General features: G+C 37.4%; 1 protein-coding gene across 1 annotated transcript in view; it reads left to right on the top strand.

The window, feature by feature from the left end:
* Positions 1-22,759, top strand: part of LOC101338462 (uncharacterized) — a gene marked incomplete at its 5' end in the record, with an annotated part of 197,001 nt that overhangs the window by 96,133 nt on the left and 78,109 nt on the right. Inside the window, 2 exons of the mRNA XM_033863641.1 lie at positions 22,159-22,241; positions 22,328-22,402. Of these exons, the coding sequence (XP_033719532.1) occupies positions 22,159-22,241; positions 22,328-22,402 (158 nt within the window). The remainder of the gene's footprint in view (positions 1-22,158; positions 22,242-22,327; positions 22,403-22,759) is intronic.

Below are 22,759 nucleotides of genomic sequence, written 5' to 3'. Positions count from 1 at the left end.
TTCAGCAAGAACTGGAAGTATATATATTTGGAAGTATATATATATAGTATGGTACATACTATCCCATGAGAAAATGAGGCATACTGTGTACATGTACTGTGTTCTATATACTACCGTTCTGTAATTCAAGGTGTTACAGAGGCCACCGTGGGATGAGATAGGTGAGGAGATCATGAGCTCAGGTGAGCTTATAGGCATCTGGAAACAAATGGGTAAGCTTTTGAGGGCAGTTGAAATTTGCCTGAACTTCTTTTTAATACAACCCCATTTAAATCTTGTATTGGTATAATTCGGGGAAATATGTGTTAACCTCGTATTTCTTTGAGGTAAAAGAAAAGACATGAGAAAAATTAAGAGGTCAGAATGGTACAAAGTATATTTGAAGAACTGTAAGGAACCACTGGATTTCAGCAAACGCATGGGGATTGTTTTCACAGTTGCTGTAGGTTTTGGCTTGAGGACAAAATAAGGATGCAGAAATAAGGCTCTGTGACCTGGAAAGGCTGAGCCACCCAAGTGTAGACAAGCACCTACTCTGAGAAAGCACAAGACAATTCCGGCGCTCATTTCTTATCTAACATTATTTTAAAAAATTGGGACCAAGTTTTATTGTTTGCATATGGGTCAGTGATAATAGAGGTCAAGTATATGCTCTCTGGGACTCCTGTAAGACTAGTACCATGTATCCAGGAAGTCCAATTCAAAGGACCTTTAAAATAACATACTTCAACTCTGGTATCTGATGATCTCCTGCTTCAGGCTGTGATCCTGTGTGGGTGCTCTACACTAGCCATGTTTCTTTGTCTTTAGGTCACTCATCCATCTTTGGAAGTGTAGATAGTGGATGAGGCAATGGCCTCCTTTTTACTAGAGCTTTCCCATCAATGCTTCTGAAGAGTCACTGTAGCTTATTGCATCATGTGTCACATGTGTTGAAACCAATGAATATTATGTGAGCTTTTCCGTACAAAAATAGACCACCCAAACCTAACTGACTTAAAAAAAAGTTAAGTCCCACTCAAAATCAACCAAAATGTTAATAAATTCTAAAAGAAGTCTATTCATACTTAAATATAGTTTTGCCTATATCTGTGATTCGACAAACCTGGTAAAACAACGCTTCTTAACTTTGCCTGTACATTGACTCTTCTGTAGAGTTTTGAACAAATACTCATGTCTGGGCTCTGCCCCAGAACAAACGTATCAAATTATCTGGGGTGAAAGCCTGGACATCATTATTCTTTTTTTTTGAAGGGGTGCATAGAAGTTTATTGTCTTCAGTTTCTTACACCATATGTAAAATGGTATAATATAATTTGAAGGTAGTCTGTGACATATTAAAGGTATATATTGTAAATTCTAGAACAATTATCAAAAGTTGAAAGAAAGTGGTATAGTTAAATAATCCAGTAGGGTACATAAAATATTGTTTTAGAAATTTTCGATTAACAACAACAACAGCTGCAGCAGCAGGAAAGGGGTGAAAATCAGATGGAACAAATAGTAAACAAATAGCAAGATAGATTTAGACATAACTATATTGACAATTACACTAAATGCATATAATCTAAACACTAAGTAAAAGGCAGAGATGTCAGATTGGATAAACAAAGCAATTTACTTTAGAGACACAAATAGGTTAAAAGTAAAAGGATGAAAAACTGTAGTGTCCAACAAATAAGCAAAACAAACTTGGAGTGGCTATATTAGTATCAAATTGTAGAATGAGGAATATTACTAAGGATAAAGAGAGACACGATATAATGATATGTAGTTCAATTTCTCAAGAGAATATAACAACCTTAAATATGTAGGCACCCAATAACAATGTCATAATATATGAATACAGATAGACCTGAAAAGAAAATAATGGCAAATCGACCATTATGGTTGGAGATATGCACATGCTATTCCAGAACTGAATAGAGAAAATACACAGTAAATCAGCAAAGATATAGAGAACTTGAACAACACTATAAAGCAACTTGACAGTTACAGAACATTCCACCCACAACAGCAGAAAACACGTTTCCTCTGAGGTACACATGAAACATTACCAAGAGAGGCTATGTTCGGGGCCATAATAATGTTTCAATAAAGTTAAAAAGATTGAAATCATACAAAGTATAAGCTGAGATAAAATAGTATTACATTAGAAGCCAATAACAGAAAATTATCTGAAAAAGCCCCAAATATTTGGAAATTAAAAAAAAAATCCTTGCCAAAGAAGACATTAAAAAGGAAATTCAATACATTTCAAATGAGAAGCCATCAAGAAAATGAAAAGGCAACCTATAGAATGGGAGAAAATTTTTGAAAATCATGTATCTAATAAGGGGTTACTATCCAAAATACAAAGAGCTCATATAACTCAATAGCAAAAATCAAACAATCTGATTTAAAATTGAGCATAGGAACTGAATAGAATTTTTTTCCCAAAGAAGACATACAAAGGACCAACAAACAAATTCAAACAACTGAGAAAAAAATAAGTAAGTGAATAGTCTTATATCTATTAAATAAATTGAATTCATAGTCAAAAACCTTCCCACAGGAAGGAAACTTTAGGCCCAGATATATTCTTTTGTTAATTCTACCAAACATCTAAGAAGAAATAATACCAGTTCCACTTATATTCTTCCAGAAAATTGAAGAGGAAGGAATCGAAGAGGAACATTACAAATCATTTTTGATGTCAGCATTACCCTGAGAGTAAAACCAGAAAGACTTTAAAAAAAAACACCAGAGCAATATCCCTCAGTAACATAGATTAAAATATCTTAACAGAACTTCAGCAAATTATACCCAGCAATGTATCAAAATTGTAACACACCATGATCAGGTGGGGATTATCCCAGGAATACAAGATTGGTTTGACAATCAATGCAATAGACTGTATTTTATAAGATTTAAGAAGAAAAGCCTATGATAATATCAAAAAATGCAGAAAAAGAATTTCACAAAATTCACAATGCTTTCTGATTTAAACTCTCAAGAAACTATAAATAGTAGGGAATTTCCTCACACTAAGACACATTTGTGTAAACCTCCAGCTAATATCATATTTATTGGTGAAAGACTGAATAGTTCCTCCAATATCAGAAATAATGCAATATGTCTTATCTGTAACATCCTTTTAATGAACAGTGCACTAGATGTTCTAGTCAGTTCAATAAGACAAGAAAAAGAAATAAAGGTATATGGATTGGAAAGAAGAGGCAAAGCTGTTCTTATTTGCACACGACATGATTAACTACTAGGAAATCCTAAGAGACTTATAGAAAAATAGATTATAATTAATACAGTAATATTGACAATGTCACAGGTTATAAAGTCAGTATATCACATATAATTTATAAATATATTTTTTCTAAATGATCGTGTATTGTGTACAGACATTATATGAAATCATGTAAGCTGGATTATTAATATAAGTTATCTGAGGTCACATATGGTTTGATGTTAGGGGGAAAGTGATCCAATTTTTTTAAAGGAAAGGGAAAAATGACTACAGAAAAACACTGGCAACAACCATAAAAACAACTAAAAAAAACTAATATGTATAAAAATATTCATTCATGTAATGAAATTATATAGTTGTGTATATATAAAAAGCTGTCTATGTTCAGAAATTGAAATCCAATCTTTTAAAGAGTGACCTTAGTCTAGAGAATCTAGCAACAAATCTGGGCACATATGGAAATGTAGCATACACGAATGGGTGGCATTTGGCTACAAGTAAAATACCTAACAATGGCTTAGACAGCAAGGACACATTATTTCATATTACAAGATACCAGAAGCCCATTAAGAAAATCCACTGCTAGGCTCTGGCCAACTTCTTGAGCTTTTCTGGAATTACCTCTCATTGTCACTGCAGCTCGGAGCATCCTTATCATGCATAGATGTCAAGGTAGTCCTCACTGGGAAGGTCAGAGAGCCAGCCAAGCAGATATCCCAGGAAAACAAAATAGCAGGTGCTATTTGACCCTAAAGGAAGTGTGGCCGGCATGTTCTGAGGAACATAAGAGGCTAATGTGCCTGTGACAGAGTGAGCCAGGGCGGGGCTGTAGAGGACAGGGTCAGACAGGCTCGGGGTTTGGGGTGGCCTCCAGAGCACTGTGTCAGCTGTGTTCCCCACCCTACTCCCTAACCTCTACTTGGAGTGAGATGCTAAGCCTTAGGATGGTTTTGAACAGAGAAGGGACTTTATTTGACTTCAGGTTAACAGATTTATTAATTGACACCAATAGGGCTACTACTGCAGGAATCCTACTAAATGATAACAGTGCTTGAACTGGGGTGATAGCAAAAGAATATAAAGTCTGGGGTATTTTTAAGATAAGGGTTTGTCGACAGAACCAAAGGACACCTTTATTCTTTTTTTTTTTTTTTTTTTTGCGGTATGCGGGCCTCTCACTGTTGTGGCCTCTCCTGTTGCGGAGCACAGGCTCCGGACGCACAGGCTCAGCGGCCACGGCTCACGGGCCCAGCCGCTCCGCGGCATGTGGGATCTTCCCGGACCGGGGCACGAACCCGTGTCCCCTGCATCGGCAGGCGGACTCTCCACCACTGCCCCACCAGGGAAGCCCGACACCTTTATTCTTAATAAACTTCTCCTGGTGATTCTAACATGCAGCCAACGTTGAGAAACACTGATGTGCAGCTGCAGATTGCTCTAATTTTCTTCAATTCCTTGAAATACAGCAATTTCCACCGAGGATATTCCTTCATGCTGTTTCTTCTATCTGAAAGAGGCATTAACTGCGACTAACTTTTCATCCTTCATAATCTAGCTTAAAACTTCCTTCTCAAGGAGGCCCTATCCAATGACTCCATGACTTTCTCCAATGTTCTTTCCCTTTATACCAGTTTTGCATTCATTTGTATGCCTCCCCATCTGGATTACAAGCCTCGTGAAGGTAAGAACCAAGTCTGCTTGTGCCACCACTGGCACAGAGCAATTTCTCAGTAAAGATTTGTTGAATAAATAAGGGTGAATCAATGCACTCCTTAGGCAACTGTGGATTAGCCAAGCCACGAAATACAAAGGAATTATTTTCATTTGACCGTTGCACTGTGGTAGAGGGAAAAGCAGTATGGCCTTGACGACAGAACACCAGCGTGAATCACAAGTTTACTACTTAATATTTGAAACCTCTGTGAGAGACTTTCATCATGTGTGTAAAATAAGAATCGTAATAGCTGTATTTTCTACTTCCAGGCTTGTGGAGAGAATCAAATGAGATAATAAATGTTAAAGTGATGTCATTAATCTTTTAATTTGGTCTGATTATATTGTGTTACCTGAAACTGCTGTCTGTCACAAAGCAGGAATGCTGGAGTTCTGTCTAGTTTTGGTGTCTGAAGATAAGAAAGGGGCAAGAGGTGGCCTAATTATGGTATAAGCTGTAGTCTTGCTGTAGATGGTACACTCTCATTAGGGACCTTGAAACAGCTGTACACTTCCTTTAACTCTGGAGATGAAGCCTAGAGATACAGAGCCTAGAGATGAAGGGGTGCTTCTGAAGGTACCAGCTCTGTCCTTACCTCAGTGCCCCATCTACTTGGCTGAGTCTTAGAAATTTATCATCAAGAGGTGTGGCTGGACTACAGACTCCAGGAAGGCAGGGATCCTTGCTTTGCTTATTCATGTACCCAGTGCTTACAAAAACATTTGACACACCGCAGGTTCTCAGTGAATATTTGCTGAATGAATAAATGGAGATGCATCTGAGTGCTGTCTGGGCTTACAGCTCCTTTCTGTGGAAATAAGTCAAGCAAACAGTTTATTTTATTTTTTAAACTAAAATACGTGAAATTAACTTTCTTAGGGTGTTCAGTTCTGTGTAATTTAGCACATACGTAGATGTATGTAAACACCACCACAGTCGGGATGAAGGACCATTCCATTACCCAAACAACCTCCTTTGTGCTGTTTGCTGTAGGCACACCCCTACTCACTCCCAGCCGACAGCCCTAAGCCCTGATACCCAGTGATCTCTTTCCATCATTATGAAAAAAAAAGAGATTTTTTGTTTTTTTCAAGCTGTCATACAGTATGTAGTCTTTTGTTGACACTGCCTTCTTTTAGTTAACGTAATGCCTTTGAGATTCAACTGAGTTGTTGCATGTATCAACAGTTCATTCCTCCTTGTGGCTGAATAATGTTCCGTTACATGGAAGTACCGTAGCTTATTTATCTGTTCACTCATTAAAGGACGTATGGATTGTTTCTAGTTTTGACGATTAGGAATAAAGTTGCTGTAAATATTCATATGCAAGTGATTGTGTGAGCATAGTATTTATATGTTCTCTAGAACATATACCTTGACGTAAAGTTGCTGGCTTGTATGGCATATGTATAATTAATGCTATAAGAAGCTGCCTAACCATTTTACAGAGTGGCAGTAACAACTTTGCATTTCAGTTGCTCTGCAACCTCATCAGCACTTGGTGTTGTCAGTTTTTCTAAATGTCATTCTAATTTGTATTTAAACTAAATCCAAAATTGTGATTTCAATGTGTATTTCTTTAATGGCTAATACCATTGAACATCTTCATATGCACTTATCTGACATCCATATATACTCTTTGGTGAAGGATCGGTGCAAGTCTTTTGCCCAATTTTAAATTGGGTTTTTAACTTTTTTTGTTGTTTTTTACTGTTGAGTTTTGACAGTTCTTTATACGTTCTGGATACATATCCTTTGTTGGATATGTCGTTTGTAAATGCTTTCTCCCCATCTGCAGTTTGACTTTTAATTTTCTTAACAGTGTCTTTCACAGAGTAAAAGTTTTGAATTTTGTTTAAGGCCAAGTTATCAATGTTTTAAATGGATCGTACATTTGATATCTCATCCATGAACTCTTTATCTAACCCTCTGTCACAAGATTTTCTCATGTTTTCTTCCGAAAGTTTTCTAGTTTTACATTTTACATTTAGAACAATGATCCCTTGGAGGTAAACTGTTTTGTATATGAATGTTCAGTTGTTCTAACACTATTTGTTGAAAAGGCTATTCTTTCACCACTGACTTGCCTTTGCACCTTTGTCAAAAGTCAATTGGCTATATGTGTGTGGTTCTATTTCAGTGACTTTTTAAGCAGCCTGGGGAGAGGGTTCTGCCTGGTATAGGTATATACTGTTATGCCCCACCTGCGCCGTGAAGTAGAGGCAGAATGGAAGGCAAATTAATTAACAGCAGTGAGAGAAGAAGCACAGATGAAGAGCAGCTCAGACCCATAAAACTGGAACTCAGAACAGGGAGCCACGGACAAGCTGGTCACTAGAGCTTATTTAGTGCGTTCATTCATGAAGAGACCTACTGTGTGGGAGCACGTGGCTAGTTTTAGACAGCTCTACACAACGTGTTCCCAGAAGTCTTTAGGCCACCGTGCCCTCAAGTGTAAGATAAGGAAAGCAAGTTTCAGGCACTATTGATTACCCCAGACCATAGTGATACAGACTTTTTTTTAGTAATTTGTAAGTCTGTTGTTACGTGTTTCTGTGGGAAAATTAGGAATCTGTTATTTGAAACTAGTACACCTAACTCTGCTTTTGACAGAGGTGAGTTTGTGGAGAGACTGTCCCGAATCATTTCCTGCTGTGTGTAACTCTAATGATGTTCGTATAGCTTTTAAGGAATGAGTGCTTCTACAGAATATGTCCAAGCTTTTAAGAATTTGGAATACCTACTTCAGAATCACCATTTGGTGAAATGTTGAGGCAGTTTTTAGACATGACGTTTGTTCTCGTGGATTTCTAGATTTTCAAACAGCGTAAGTGATCTAACTTGGTTATCTAAGCGCAGAATTGAACCTCAGGGAACCATAGTATGTTTCAAAGGGATTAATCTGCATAAAAAACTAATTACCTGCAATTTTTAAAGTAAGTTTATTTACTTTATTTATTTATTTTTAGTTCCATTGGGTCTATTATTGCTGCACTTGGACTTTCTGTAGTTGCGGAGAGCGGGGTCTACTCTTCGTTGCGGTGCGCGGGCTTCTCATTGCGGTCGCTTCTCTTGTTGTGGAGAACGGGCTGTAGGTGCGCGGACTTCAGTAGGTGTGCCACGCGCTAAGTAGTTGTGGCTCGCGGGCTGTAGAACACAGGTTCAGTAGTTGTGGTGCACAGGCTTAGTTGCTCCGCGCCATGTGGGATCTTCCCGGACCAGGGCTCGAACCAGTGTCCCCTGCATTGGCAGGTGGATTCTTAACCACTGTGCCACCAGGGAAGCCCTACCTGCAATTTTAAAATGCCTTTATTTAGTGTATCATGGAAACGCATCTAAATATTTAAAATCATAGAAATGCTGGGAATTCCCTGGCGGTCCAGTGGTTAGGACTCTGTGCTTCCACTGCAGGGGCAGGGGGCACAGGTTCGATCCCTGGTCAGGATCTAAGATCACACGAAATGCTGCTCGGCCAAAACAAACAAACAAACAAAAGCTTAAAATCATAGGAATGCTGCAAAATATTTTAAAATAATTTAAATCTTTTTTTAAAAAGCATCAAACGGTCAAGGTAAATCCTTCCTTTCTTCTCCCTCCCTTCCTTCCCTCCTTCCTTCGTTTCTTCATTTGTTCCTTCTTTCCTTCCTCCCTTCCTTCTTACAGATCAATGAAGTTGTCACCTTGTAACTTTATTTACAGACTAAGACTTCCAATAGCTGCAACATTAAACTCCCCAAATTGGGGCTCAGGTGGGGAAACTCCACACAGATGTTAATTGGACGTAGAATAAGGATTGTATTTTTTAACAGATTTCATTAAAAAATATGATAATTGTTTTAAATTTTGATTTTGTGAGCTTCTTCACCATTAGGGGTTAATTACAACAATCGTTGCTGGTTTGAACCACTTCAATCTCAAAGTCATTTCAGAAAACTGCTGGAACTGAAAAAGCTTTAAGCAGTCGTGCAGGTCTTTAATTGTAAATTAGTTTTGACAGGACTACGATGCAGAGTCCTGCTTGCTTCCAAAGTGATGCTGGCTGACAACCTCGCACTGCTCCAGGAGCAAAGGAACATGTGGAAGAAATTGTTCTTTTCCATTTCACAGCTTGTCATTTCCTCTGCGGGGCAGCCCCTGACCCCTCTGAGAGATCCTGACACCCATAAGGGAAGTGTTCCCACTGATGTAAAGGAAGTGGAGAAGCAGTTTAACGCTAAGATAGAAGGGAGAAGGGTGTGTCAAAAGGATCTGGAGCACAGAGAGATGAGATGGGCTTAAAACGTTTCCATCAGGTTAGAATCTTTGCTGTGTTATTTCCTTTCAGGAGAGAAAACTGAAAAATAATTTAGAAGGGCTCAAAACATTATGGGCGGTTTTATGCTACCTTAAAAATTTTTTTTTAAGTGGAAATGGCAATAAAAATGAATGTGTCACATGTGAATGATCAAAAAAAGGGTCTGAGGGAAAAATACAAATGTGCTGCTGCCCTGTTCCGATATGTTTCTAATTACAGAGTGTGTGTGGATTAGATCGACAACATCAGATTACAGCTTGTGTTTTCAGGACATTTTACACCCTTAACGTTTTATTTGGTCTCATATATTCATCACAGTCAATTTTTCCTCTCTGCCTGTGCTATTAAACAGTGCAGTAAGGAACATAAAAAAGCAATGGGGTTGTGTTATCGTTCAAACAGGTTTATCATTCTCCCAGTCTATTGGCATAAGCCATTTCAAAACCCCTCAAATTATCAATATTTTTAGAGCTACTAACGAAGTCATTATTTTTTCTAAAGAACTTCCTTTTCTTTTTGAAACAATTGAAAATCGTTTTCAGTATACACACTTTGCTGACCATGGTCTTTAGGGCAGGGGTAATAAATACTCTTTCCTCCACACACACATCGTGGTGTGTGTGTGTGTGTGTGTGCGCGCGCGCGCACATCTGTGCGTCTGTGTCTGTGTGTGATCTTTAATCTCTTGTGGCAAATATGTTAACAAACGCAAGTGTGCCTTGTGTTTTCAGCAATCACTCCTAAAAATGTACTGCCTATGAAAATAATTCCATTTTTCCTTGGCCAATCTCCCTCATTTAGTCTGCCGATACTCAGTGCCTCAGTATTAGGACACACGTCCTTGCAAAATGATATTGCAGAAGTGGATAGAGACAACCAATAATATCATAGTTCTTGACTGAATGTGAGACACTGAAATGGACCTAGCAGGTTAGGACAATTGGAGCATTTCTAAAAAGCTTTGGGAGCAGTGGTTTAGGAAGGAAGGGTTACAACAGACCTGTGACAAGACACACTTCTCTCTGGCCCCATTATTCAATCTGGACATTCCCAGAAGTCCCCAGAGCTGAACACACAATCTGGATAAGTTGGAAATAAAGAACTGTAGGGATAAAATGTACTTTTATTCTGTTTTTACTAACACGAATTATGACGAAAGAAACCATGACCAACTGGGGAGGATTTGCTCCTTACACGTGACAAAGTAGCAGCCCATCCGACGTAGCTTTCCAATTGCTCCAGTTTATGATATTGATATTGGTGTTTTACTGCAGGCTCTTCCATTCTTTAAATTTTTTTTATTGTAGTAATAACACTGTGTGCGATCTGCTCTCTTAACGAATGTTTAAGTGTACGATACAGTATCTGTAGTTGGATGTGATGTTGTACAGTAGATCTCTAGAACTTATCTTACATCATTGAGACTTTAGGCCCATTGATTAGCATATACCCATCCTCCCCCTCTCCCAGCCCCTGGCATCCACCATGCTACTCTCTGATTCCATGAGTTTGCCAATTTTAGATGCTTCATATGCGTAGAACATGGATTGGCATTTATCCAAAGAGGACACACTATAGGTACTTTCTGCAAGTCTTTAGCAGGTAGCATTTCCTTTGGCTCAGTATTATCTTCGTCAAACTCCAAATGGGAATAAAAAATAAATGACATTGTGAGACCTCATGTGAATAAATGGGTTCATTAGCTCTTTCTAAACATGAGGCTGGCTTTGAACACTTCAGTGGTCTGACTGATTTAGTTCTCTTTCTTATGAGCATGTGACTGACTTTGTTCAATGTGGAAATCATTGAAATTAAAATTGGCAGAAAGCGACAGTCTTTTTATCCACAGTGATCCATTCAGTCTAATTAGATGATCCATATGGAGTAAGAAATAGGAAATATAAATTAGAAAAATAGGCTTTCGAGTCAAACAGGTAAATATTTCCTTTAGCATGAGATAGGAGGGAAAGCAATCTTTTTTGGTATTAAACTCATTTTATAAGAAAAGTCAGTCTGCTCTTGAATGTTGACACCTTGGCAATGAAGGATAGAAGGACTTGATGCTCTGTAGCACAAATACATGACACATTGACTATTTTACATTACTAGAGGCCAGCGAGTGTGATCAACCTTTGTTTGCAAAGCCACAACTATTTTTTTTTGTTAAGATTGTAGTCTATAACTTGTTAAATGAACACAGAACTGTTTCACTAGAATCTTGTGTTTAGAATTTTGTAGATTTAAAGTTGTAGTAAAAAAGATCCTGCAGTATTTTCAACACGCATAGAAATAAGCATATACAAGGCATAATGCTAGTGTTAAAGACATTGGCTGCGGTAATGTTGTTAACAGACGTAGATTGTGAAAACATAATTCAGTGAAAAGCAATACAGAACACTAAAGCACAAATATTTCTCCTCCCATACTATTAACCCTCTCTTTCCAAACAAATTCTCATTAGTTAGTTGATCTATATTCAGGCTGGTGTATTGCTTTTATCAGCAAGTGTGTCTTCTCCAGCATTGAAATATTAACACATGTGCACACAGACACATGCATATCAAACTTTCTAAGATCAAATATTTAAAAGGTGTAAGCATTTTCTTAAAACATTGCAGCATTTTCTTCTTGAACCACAATTAATAGTATCTCCTTACACCTTCACCTACACTTGTAATAAAACATCTTTTTTTTTTTTCCTTTTTCAGACTTGCAGGAATCAGGCATCATGTGTATGAATAATTGTCATGAAATAAAGTGTGATGAACTAGTTGTCGGAGCAAAATCAGGGGTTCATCATCTTGATTTTTTGCCCATAATACATGTCATGCTGAATAAAACCAGTAGTTGTTGGATATGGACTTGGCAAATATTTTCTCTCAGTCTGCAGCTTGCCTTTTCATCTTCTTAACAGGGTATTTCATAGAGTAAAGATTTTGAATTTTAATGAAGTCCAATTTATCAATCTCCTTTTATGGATCAGGCTTTGGTGTCAAGTCTAAGAACTCATTGCCTGAAGTTCCTGAATATTTTCTCCTGTTTTTGTTTCAAAAAGCAAATCCATTTTGAATTATTTTTAACATAAGGAATGAAGTTTAGGTTAATTTATTTTATTTTACTATTATTATTTTTTGCCAGTTGCTCCAACACCATTTGTCATAAAGGCTGTTTTTCCTCCATTGACATGGTTTTGCACCTTTCTTAAAAATCAGCCACTTAGCATATTTTTCTAAACTTTTTTTCTGGCTTCTCTATTCTCTTCCATTGACTTACGTGTCTGTCCCGACACCACACAGCTTTGATTACTGTAGCCATATATTCAAACTGTATAATTCTTTTCATACATTGTTAGATTCAATTTGCTAATATTTTCTTGAGAATTTTCCAAGTTTCTGAGAGATATTGGTTTGTAGTTTTGTTTTTTAGTGTACTGTCTTTGGCTTTGGTGTCAGGATTGTTATAATGGTCTCATAAAATGAGTTAGGAAGTGTTTCTCCTGTGTTTTCTAGAGGAGATTATGTAAAATTGGTCAATATACATTTTATTCAAGCGCCCATGAATGATTTACAAATATATCCTGGGACAATAAAAGAAACCTCATAAAATTGAAAAGAATTGAAATCATACAGAATGTTTTCTGTAATCATAATAAAATCAAACCAGAAATAATTAACATAAAACCAAAAGGAAACTTTTAAAACCTTAGAAATTAAACACACTTTTAAATAATCTGTGGAGCAAAACAACAAAGTCTCAAAAAAGTTTGAACTGAATAAAAATGAAAATACAACATATCTATCCTGTCATTGAATTAGAAGTGCATTTTTTTTGTAAATAGCATATAATTAGGTCATATTTTAAAATTCACTCTGCCAATATCTGCCTTTTACTTGGTATAGTTAGACCGTTTACATATAAGGTAACTTTGGGTATGTTAGGACTAAGTCTGCCATTTTAGTATTTGTTTTCTCATTATTTCCTCTGTTTTTCGTTCCTCTGTTCCTCTTTACTTGCCTTCCTGTGCATTACTTGAACCCTCTTTAGGATTCCATCCTGATTTGATGATAATTTTTGAACAAATCTCTTGTGTACTTTTCATAGTAGTCGCTCTGGGTATGGCATTATACATATGTTGATTTGTCTCAGTTTCCTGGTGTCAATATTTTACACTTTGGGTCAAGTGTAAGTACTTTACTTCCATTTCAGTCCCTTTACCTTCCCCACTTTTTTTTTTTTTTTTTGCGGTACGCGGGCCTCTCACTGTTGTGGCCTCTCCCGTTGCGGAGCACAGGCTCCGGACGCGCAGGCTCAGCGGCCATGACTCACGGGCCCAGCCACTCTGCAGCATGCGGGATCTTCCCGGACCGGGACCCGAACCCGCGTCCCCTGCATCGGCAGGCGGACTGTCAACCACTGCGCCACCAGGGAAGCCCTACCTTCCCCACTTTTAAATCATTGTCTTGGGTACCACACAGTGTTATGGTTTTTGTTCCAGTCATCAAGTGTGATTTTTAAAACCCATGAGGGTAAAAAGAGTATATTATATATACTCATCTTTGATGCTTTTTCTGATGTTTTCTTTTTTCCCTTTCAGATGCTCTAAGATTTCTTCTTTTATAATTTCCTTTCTGTTTGAAGAACTTTCTTTAGCCATTATTTTAGGGAAGGTCTAGCAACAAATTCTTTTTGTTTCCTTTCATTTGAGAATGTATTTTGCCTTCATTCCTGAAGGATAATCACTGGATATAGAATTTGTAGTTGACAAATCTTTCTTTCAGCAATTGGAAAATGTGCTATTTTGGTCTGCGTGATTCAGCTTGTATATCTGGGGCACACCCACTGGACCCTGCTGGTGACGTCTGGGAGGACAGAAGGAGCTTCCCCAGGCCTGGCCACCTGCTGCCTTTAGGTGGGGAAGGGCGTCTCCAGCCTCAGGATGTTAAGAAACTTTCTGGTCTAGGAATTAATTGTGGTGGGATTCCCCTGCTGGTACCACTTGGCCACCTGTTTGTCCTCTCTTGGTGGGAGGAAGGCTGTTTCAAGCTGCAGGGAAGGAGAGGGCACCACCTGGATGCTTATTTCAGTAGGTTCTGGTCTATCCTGCTCTCCAGTGCTGCTGGACTCACCTGATGTTGTTGGTGGGACTTCCTTTCTAAGGGTAGATAGGGTCCTACTTGGACCACTATTTGCTGATAGGACAGAGTTGGAGATGCTCGTTCTGGATTACTTTCTTCTGTTGGGTGGCGTGGGAGGGAGCATGGGCTGCCCTGTCCTATATTGTTGCTCTAGTCCTGGGGTCTATAATCATCTCTCCATCCTCTTTATAACTTTCAGAACTTCCTTTGGCTACATCCTACATTATTTCCAGGCTTTTTAGTTATGCTTAGAGAGGAGAAGAAGGGAGAAACAAGTGTATACCATTTGGTCCCAACCAGAAGTCCCCTCAGTTTTTTGTTTTGTTTTGGGGGCACTACAGCATTTTAAAAGTTTATTGGCATTTCATTTAGGACTTGAGGAATATGGAGGTAAAACATGTTTTAATTGTGGCAAAATATAGATAATATGAAATTTACCATTTTGACTATTTTTAAGTGTACCGTTCGGTGGCACTAAGTACATTAACAATGTTGTACACCCATCACTTCCATCCATCTCCAGAATTTCTTCATCTTCTCCAACTTAAACTCTCCATTAAATAATAACTTCCCGTTTTACCCTTCTTCCAGTCCCTAGCAATCATCATTTCTACTTTCTGTCTCTCTGAATTTGACCGTTCTAGGTCCCTCATATAAGTGGAACCATACAATATTTGTCTTTCTGTGACTAGCAAACTTTACTTAGCATAATATCCTCAGGGAAGGAGGTAAAATTTGTATTGGTAACATCTATTACTCATTGAAGTGTTTTAAAACAGTTTTGAGGGTAAGAGTTTAAAATTAGTAACTAACTTGGGACATTGAAATCTATAAAGCCTGGTATGTAGTATGAACTCAACAATGTTAGCTATTACCATTATTTTCTTCAAGATATTACTATTCCTCTTCTCCCTAGTATGAATAGCTAAAAGTCAACAGTTAGGGTGTTGAGTCAACGTTCTGTTTTTATTTCTTTTTGTGACAACTAGCCCTGATCTCTGTCTACCTACTGGAAATGTGCAGGAAAGAAATTGAAAGAGAATGCAGACCTGTGCACGTTTCATGGAAGAAATGGAATGTGGATATAGGAGGCAGGGAGGCTTACATTCACACCCTGACTCTTACCCTTTAATGTAGTTTATCATGTTCCTTAATCTGTGAACATTTGCTTCTTTACCTATAAAGGGGGGATAACAGGCCTTACTTGAGGATTAGTAGTAGTTTATGTAGAGTGCAATACATGCAGTAGGTGCTCACTAAATCACCTTTGTGTTATTGTATTAGTTACTATAATGAGAAAAATGCACTTGGCTATGTCCATATCCTGCTTAATTTCAGTACTGGGCAATGATTCCCTCTATCCTTACCCGTAATTTTCTCTTAACAATAAGGACTTACTAGTGGGTAAAATAATTTATTATTCTAAGTAGCTTTGGGTGTTCTAAGTTCAATGAAATTGTCAGTGATGATAACCAAGGAAAGCTCATGAGCAGCATATTAAAATTTCTGAATTCTTTCATTGTACTTAAGATGGAGAGTTTAATATTTTTAAGAATAAGGGAAAAAGAAGCTAACTTTCATAAAAGGATGCAATCTTTTTAAGGATGGCAGAAATGGGTGATGTTTAAAAATTATTCTTGGAAAGAATAACCACGTATATTCCTGCTCTTACATTACAATAATATTTTATTAGGCAAGACATGCATGTATGAGTCTATTTTTCATCCTGAAAATGCAAAATATTCAGAGATCACTACTGGTTGATATGATGGCAGAAATATTTACGGTTCTGTGCTGGCTATAAAGGTAAAAAAAATAACTTGAATTAAATAAGTAACATATGTAAATTTGTTTTAATAAACTGAAAAATACTGCATAAAATATAATGTATTATTATCAATCAACTAACTGTTGATATTCATAAGTGGTACCAAAGTGCCACATGGGTTGAGGTCTGTGTGGACAGATTATGCCTTAGAGGTTTGGGCAGAAGTGAAATTGGGAATAGTTTTGTTGCATTCCTGATGTCACTAATATTAAAACATCCCCAAATATGAAACCATTAAGCTTCTTAACACTTCTAAGAAAGCAGTTCATAAAATAGTAGGAGCACTTTACCTTTTACTAAATATCTGAGGCTTTAGGGGGACTAATCCTGGCCAAGCCTGAGCTCCAATTCTATGGTACTTGCCCTTTGTCAAGAGTCTCATTTTTGAAGATCAGTTTGTTCATTTGTTCTTCCCATGAAGAAAGGATAGAATTTGTTCCCTGACATTATGACCAACATTTATCTATTTATGTTGGCAGCATCCAAGAAGTTAGTTTATAGGTTCAATCTATGCTGCTAGCAGAGAATGTTATCAAGTCATTACCTGCATTTATGTAATTTCTAGTTCATTCACTGTTAATATCCTCAAATAGATATTCGACCCTTATTTTGAAAGTGGTTAAAACATTTTTACTTTCTTAACTAGAAACTAGATATAAACAACCAGATTTCAAAAATTTTAAGCATCTGTTTCTGCCGTAGATAAACAATGCTGAGACTTTGGTCTGTGGTTGCAGCCATGGTTATGGCAACGTGTCGTTGAGAATTCGTACTTTGGTATTTATTTTGGCCTATAACCTATTCATTTGTACTGTGAACTAGATCATGTGCTTCTAACTGTCAGTAAGCTGAATGCATTTCAAGTCAATTTACTAAAATAGTTACTGTTAAGTGGTATATTTGGACAGAGTTGACACCTTTGACATTTTCTACAATGGCAAAAATAACTGTATTTAAGGGAATGATTTATGAATGTTGGGTGCCTACAGGGCTTCCATTTGATTATGGTTTTTACTTTAGCTGCTGAAACTCTTTCCGCAAATTGCTGAAAGGACAGCTAATTAGTGCTGTGTGATCAGATATTTAACACGGATAAACAGCACACAGAAATGCACAAAAACATAATATCAATCTAAAACCTATGATCTTCTTGTTGCTCCTTAGCATTGTTTTTGTCTAACAAGAGGAGAATAGTTGAGATCACAGCAGAGACAGGGAAAATAAGGAAGAGAGAGTAAGATTGATAGTATAGAACTGCCTTTATGAAACACACATTATTTGGTATAAATAAGGAAAGCAACTTGCAATGATTAAAAAGTATTTTGAATCCTGAGTTGTCTTCTAGATTGCTGGCCTCTATTAAAAACTTCTTAAAATAATAGATAGCTTTAATTCTTCAAGCAAAAGAAAAATTATATCATCTCAGATTTTCCATGTTTATTATATAGATGTGATTTGACTATGGGAAAAAAAAGAGAGCAAAATCTCTTGTATTGCAAGTTTTAAATGTACCAGGCTAAGGTTTACTTAATTAGAACCTCCAGGCAATAAAGGAGCCCTTTTTAAAATTCTGTGATTCTTAATATGCTAAATAATGCAAAGCTTCGACTCTTCAAGCATGAGACACACATCTGGCAGTTTAACATTTAAATTACAGGAGGAAGAAATTCCTCACTTCAGTAGTAATTTTCTCAAAGAAAAGAATAGGAAATGTATTACAACTGCATTTAATTTCTTTTTAGATTTCCATCCTGTCTAATTGCAGACATTTTTCTAGGTTTTCTGTATTTGTATTTTTTACACATATTTTCTGTACATTTTACTCATCTTTAATTTGAGATGCTCTTCACTATTAGAGCTCTTGAAAAACTGCGGTGTATTTTACTTAGATTGTTTTGAGAAATCCATCTGATCTCTAAGAACAAAGACAGTGGTTTAGAAAATAAAGGGAAAATAAAATTTCAGAGACCCACGAAAATATTACTAACAAAAATGCAACATTTTTCAGTTAGTTCCACTTTCAGGCTTTAGTTTTTTTCAGTATTAATGTTTTCTCTGTTTTGTCATTTTCTGGCTGTTCTTCGTGCAAAAGTTACTGTAAGCAGTATTCTTTCTTTGCATTTCTCCAAAGGACAGTGTCAGATCCTTGATTAATTTTACAAAGGTCATTTGGAAAAAACCATTAAAAATATGCCAAGTAAAAAAGATTAGCCCAACACAGGGAAAACACACTTTTATAAACATGTGCATTTATATATAGATAGGGTACTGAAACATCATACAGTTTTGACAAGTGTTTTCCTTGTGCACCTCATGTATTATTAAAAATATGACTGTTCCATTTATTTTTTCTGGGTGATCCCAGATGACACATTCCAAAGGCATCAGCAGGTTACTGTTATTTGTAAATATTTCATCTTGTTCTCAATATAAGATGAGCTGATAATTAAATTGAGTAGTGGTTCCATAAAATAAAGTGGACTTTCAAAGTAATTAACCTATATTTGTATTACTGACACATAAACGTGGGTGCTAGTTAGCCTGTGACCAATTTATGTATCCATTCCTACTTTTAATTAAAAAATAAACAACACTGCAACTTCTGGTTTTAGCTATGGCAGAGTAGCTGGTACCAGACTAGCTCTTCTTTTACAATCAGCCATTAAACTGGAGAGAACATATGAAGCATGTTAATGTTTTCATTGTCATGGAGCATTGGCCATCAGAAAGCACAAGACTTGCTGATCCCAGAGAGAAGAGAAACTTTTGAGGAAAACCCTGGCTGTCTACCTGGCAAAAATTCTGACTCTAAAGCAGTGAAGCAAAATTCAAGCAGAGAAAGTCCCATTAAGCTGAGACAAAGTAGCTAGAATCTGCAGAGTGAGAAAGAGCAGGGAGCTGTGCAGAGAGGAGCCCAGAAATCAGGACAGGGACCACGCCCCAGCCATGAGTCCTTAGCTGAGGGTAATGCTGTACATGGCCACAGGGAGAACAACGGAGGTTTGCTAAGTGACGACTATGGACTTGAGAGAAGAACAGCGATAACTAGAGTTGGAACAGAGGCAGCATTCAAGTCAGGAGAGTCATGTTAATACCTCATTTTCAATTTGACAGCAAACTGAGATGCCAAAAGTCTGCATATTAGGAATAAAGACCATGCTCTAGAGAGGCTTATTTTAAGCCTAAAACAAAGCTCTGACAGTAATGGTAGAAGAGTTAGAGACCTGAAGTTGAGTTCTGGTAAGTTAGAGTGGCTTGGAAACTCTTAGTTTTTCACAGAAATGCTAAAACAAAATGTAAATTTAGGGACTTCCCTGGTGGCGCAGTGGTTAAGAATCTGCCTGCCAATACAGGGGACGCAGGTTCGAGCCCTGGTTCGGGAGGATCCCACATGCCCCGGAGCAACTAAGCCTGTGCACCACAACTACTGAGCCTGCACTCTAGAGCCCACAAGCCACAACAGCTGAAGCCTGTGAACCACAACTACCAAGCCTGTGCTCTAGCGTCTATGAGCCACAACTACTGAAGCCCACACACCCTAGAGCCCGCGTGCCCCAACTACTGAAGCCCACATGCCTAGAGCCCATGCTCCACAACAAGAGAAGCCACTGCAATGAGAAGCCTGAGCACCTCAACGACGAGCAGCCCCCGCTCAAAGCAACTGGAGAAAGCCTGCACACAACGACGAAGACCCAACGCAGCAAAAAAAGAAAAAAAAAGAAAGAAAAAATGTAAATTTAAGCCTACGCAAGTTTAATAAAATTAGCCAGTAATTGAACTGTGTACTAGGAAAAAAATATGAACATCTTTCCAAGGAAGATAACAGAATCCAGAGTCTCCTACAGTTCTACAGTATCCATTATATAATCTATAATTATTAGACATGCAAAGAAACAGGAGAATATAAACCTTAGACAGGGAAAATAGTGAATAAAAATAACTGTAAGATGATTCAGATATTAAATTTAGCAGGAAAAACCATTAAAACATCCATTATAAACATGTTCATAATTTTTTAAAAAGCACTTTCAAATGATTCAAGGATAGTATGGTTTTAATGAATGAATAGTCAGGTCATCTCAGCAGAGATATAGACACTATAAAATTGTAACCAAATGGAAGTTTCAGAACTGAAGAATCCAAGAATTAAAAGAAATTAACGAATTTGAAATACAGAAAAGAAAAAGCTGGGAGAAAAATGAAGAGAGACTCAGAGAGCCCCATGGGGCTATATCACATAGTTTTACATACATACAATGGGAATCTTAGGTAAGAAAAGAGGGTCATAAAATGGAAGAAAATATGTATTAAAAAAGTGATGATTGGAAATCCCCCAAATTTGATGGAATATATTGACTCATAGATTGAATACTCTCAGTGAACCCCAAAAGAATAAATACAAGGGAAGCTACATTTAAAAATATCATAATGAAACTGCTGAACACAGTTAAACAAAGTTTAAGCAAAAATCTTGAAAGTAGACAGAAGGAAAAAAACCCATATTACAAAAAGGGGAACAGTGATCTGAGAAATGATGGACATTATCATCTGAAACAATGGAGACCCGAAGTCAATGTAATGACATATGTAAAATGCTAAAAAATGTCAATTCAGAAATCTGTATCCAGCAAAAAATCCTTCATGAATTGAGGTTGATATAAAGACATTTTCAGATGAAGCAAAGGTAAAAGAATTTTTCTTCAGCGACCAGCACTATAAAAAACTTAGAGAATGTTCATGAGGCTGGCTGGGTTATCTTTAGGGAGGAAAAGTTTTCCAAAGCATGCAGACAGGGAGACCACGTCCTCAACATTTTACACGCTGGAAAGCTCATTTAAAAACATACACAAAGGCAATTCCAAAGGGCTGAGGATGGCAGCCTTTAATCCCTAGAGGGAGAGAAGAGGACAGGCAGCAAGGCTGTGACTGCTCATGGTACATGATGCATGTGTACTTTTTAAAAAAAGATTTGGGGTCAACCTCTTGGTAAGAGCTGTGGCTCTGTTAAGGTACTCCAATCTCTAGCAGCTTCTGGGCCAGGGTATTTGTCACAAGATGCTGGGGATAGGCCTTAGCACATGGGCTCATTGAAGTGAGAGGTCAAGCCAATGGATTGACAGTCGTAAAGGTAAAGATATACCTGCTTATGTACTATCTTTCTTTGTTTATAATTTAAGAAACATTTGTTGAGGAGGCATTCCATTTCAGGCACTGTGCTGGACATAATAGGAGAAAGATGAGCAAAACACATCATCTGCAAGGAATGTTTGATCTAGAGCAGTAGTTCTCAATTGGGGATGTTTTGCTCCCCAAAGGACATTTGGCAATGTCTGGAGACATTTTAAATTGTCTCCAACTAGGGGAGGGCTGGGGGGGTAAAGGGTGCCTTTGGCATCTAGTAGGTAGAGGCCAGAGATGTTGCTAAACATCCTACAAAACACTGGACAGCCCCCAAACAAAGAGTTAACCAATCTAAAATGTCGCTCATGCTGAAGTTGAGAAACCCTGATATAAAACAAGTCTTGCAAAAGATGATAAAGGCAGCTCAGGTGAGAAGTGTTGGGTACACACAGATAAGAGAACTGTCTAGTCTCAAGGTTTTATAATGGAATACTGGTGTGAGGCACAGAGAAATTTCTTTGAAAACTTGATCACAGAAACATAGCTGAGGATAAAGAATCCTACCCGGAAAGCAGATCAGACACAGCTGCTGCTTGTAAATTACATCCCTGTGGTGTGGCCAATGGTAAAGTTCTACTTGAAGTTCATGCATTGACTGAATTAAAACTGGGAGCATAGAACAACTTAGAGCCTCCAGAGAATTCCTTCTTTTACCCCCATTTGTCAGGCTTTATATAAACTCTTAGATTTCAGCAGTGTAAGCTTACATATCCTCTGAAGTACAAATCTATAATATTTTTTTCCACCTTTTGTTTTTAACCCTAGGAAGCATTTCTAATAAAATTGGTCCCTGCCGTATAGACCGTGATCTCAGTCTCTCAAAAGAAGACCATGAATTACACAATAAGGTAAGATGAAGGCTATAGAAGTTGGTTTTGACCATGAAAACGACGGTCCTGATTATTAACTATGATTTCTTAAAATATATTTCCAGGTAGAAAGTAATTTGGTCATCAAAGCAGGTTTTGAAGTGCAGGGCATAGTAAAGCAGCTGACGTTTGTGAAATCAGTAATGCTAATAATTTTTTATTACATCCGAATCAGACTTCTTTAAGCAGTTGAAGACTTTAGTTAAATTAACCAGTCTACAAGACTCTTTCCATCTTGGGAAGGGTGATTAGAAAATGTGCTGATTGTACTGTATTTATTTGGCATGATCATGGCTGCCATGAAATCGATCCAGAAACTATCCTGATGAATTTATATAAATTACATAGCCTGGGTTTCCAAACGTTGGTTAAATTAATTTTACTGGTGTTACTGGATCCCGTTTTTTGATATTTAACCATTTCCAAAATCTTTATCTATATAGACCAAATGACTTCGAGTTTTAAGTATTCAGAAAATTTAGCCTGGCTAGAAAATC

The sequence above is a fragment of the Tursiops truncatus genome, chromosome 10 (assembly GCF_011762595.2).
Source record: "Tursiops truncatus isolate mTurTru1 chromosome 10, mTurTru1.mat.Y, whole genome shotgun sequence".
NCBI classification, from domain to species: Eukaryota; Metazoa; Chordata; class Mammalia; order Artiodactyla; family Delphinidae; genus Tursiops; species Tursiops truncatus.
Note: the sequence above shows the minus strand (reverse complement) of the source record. Positions and strands in the feature narration are given on the sequence as shown.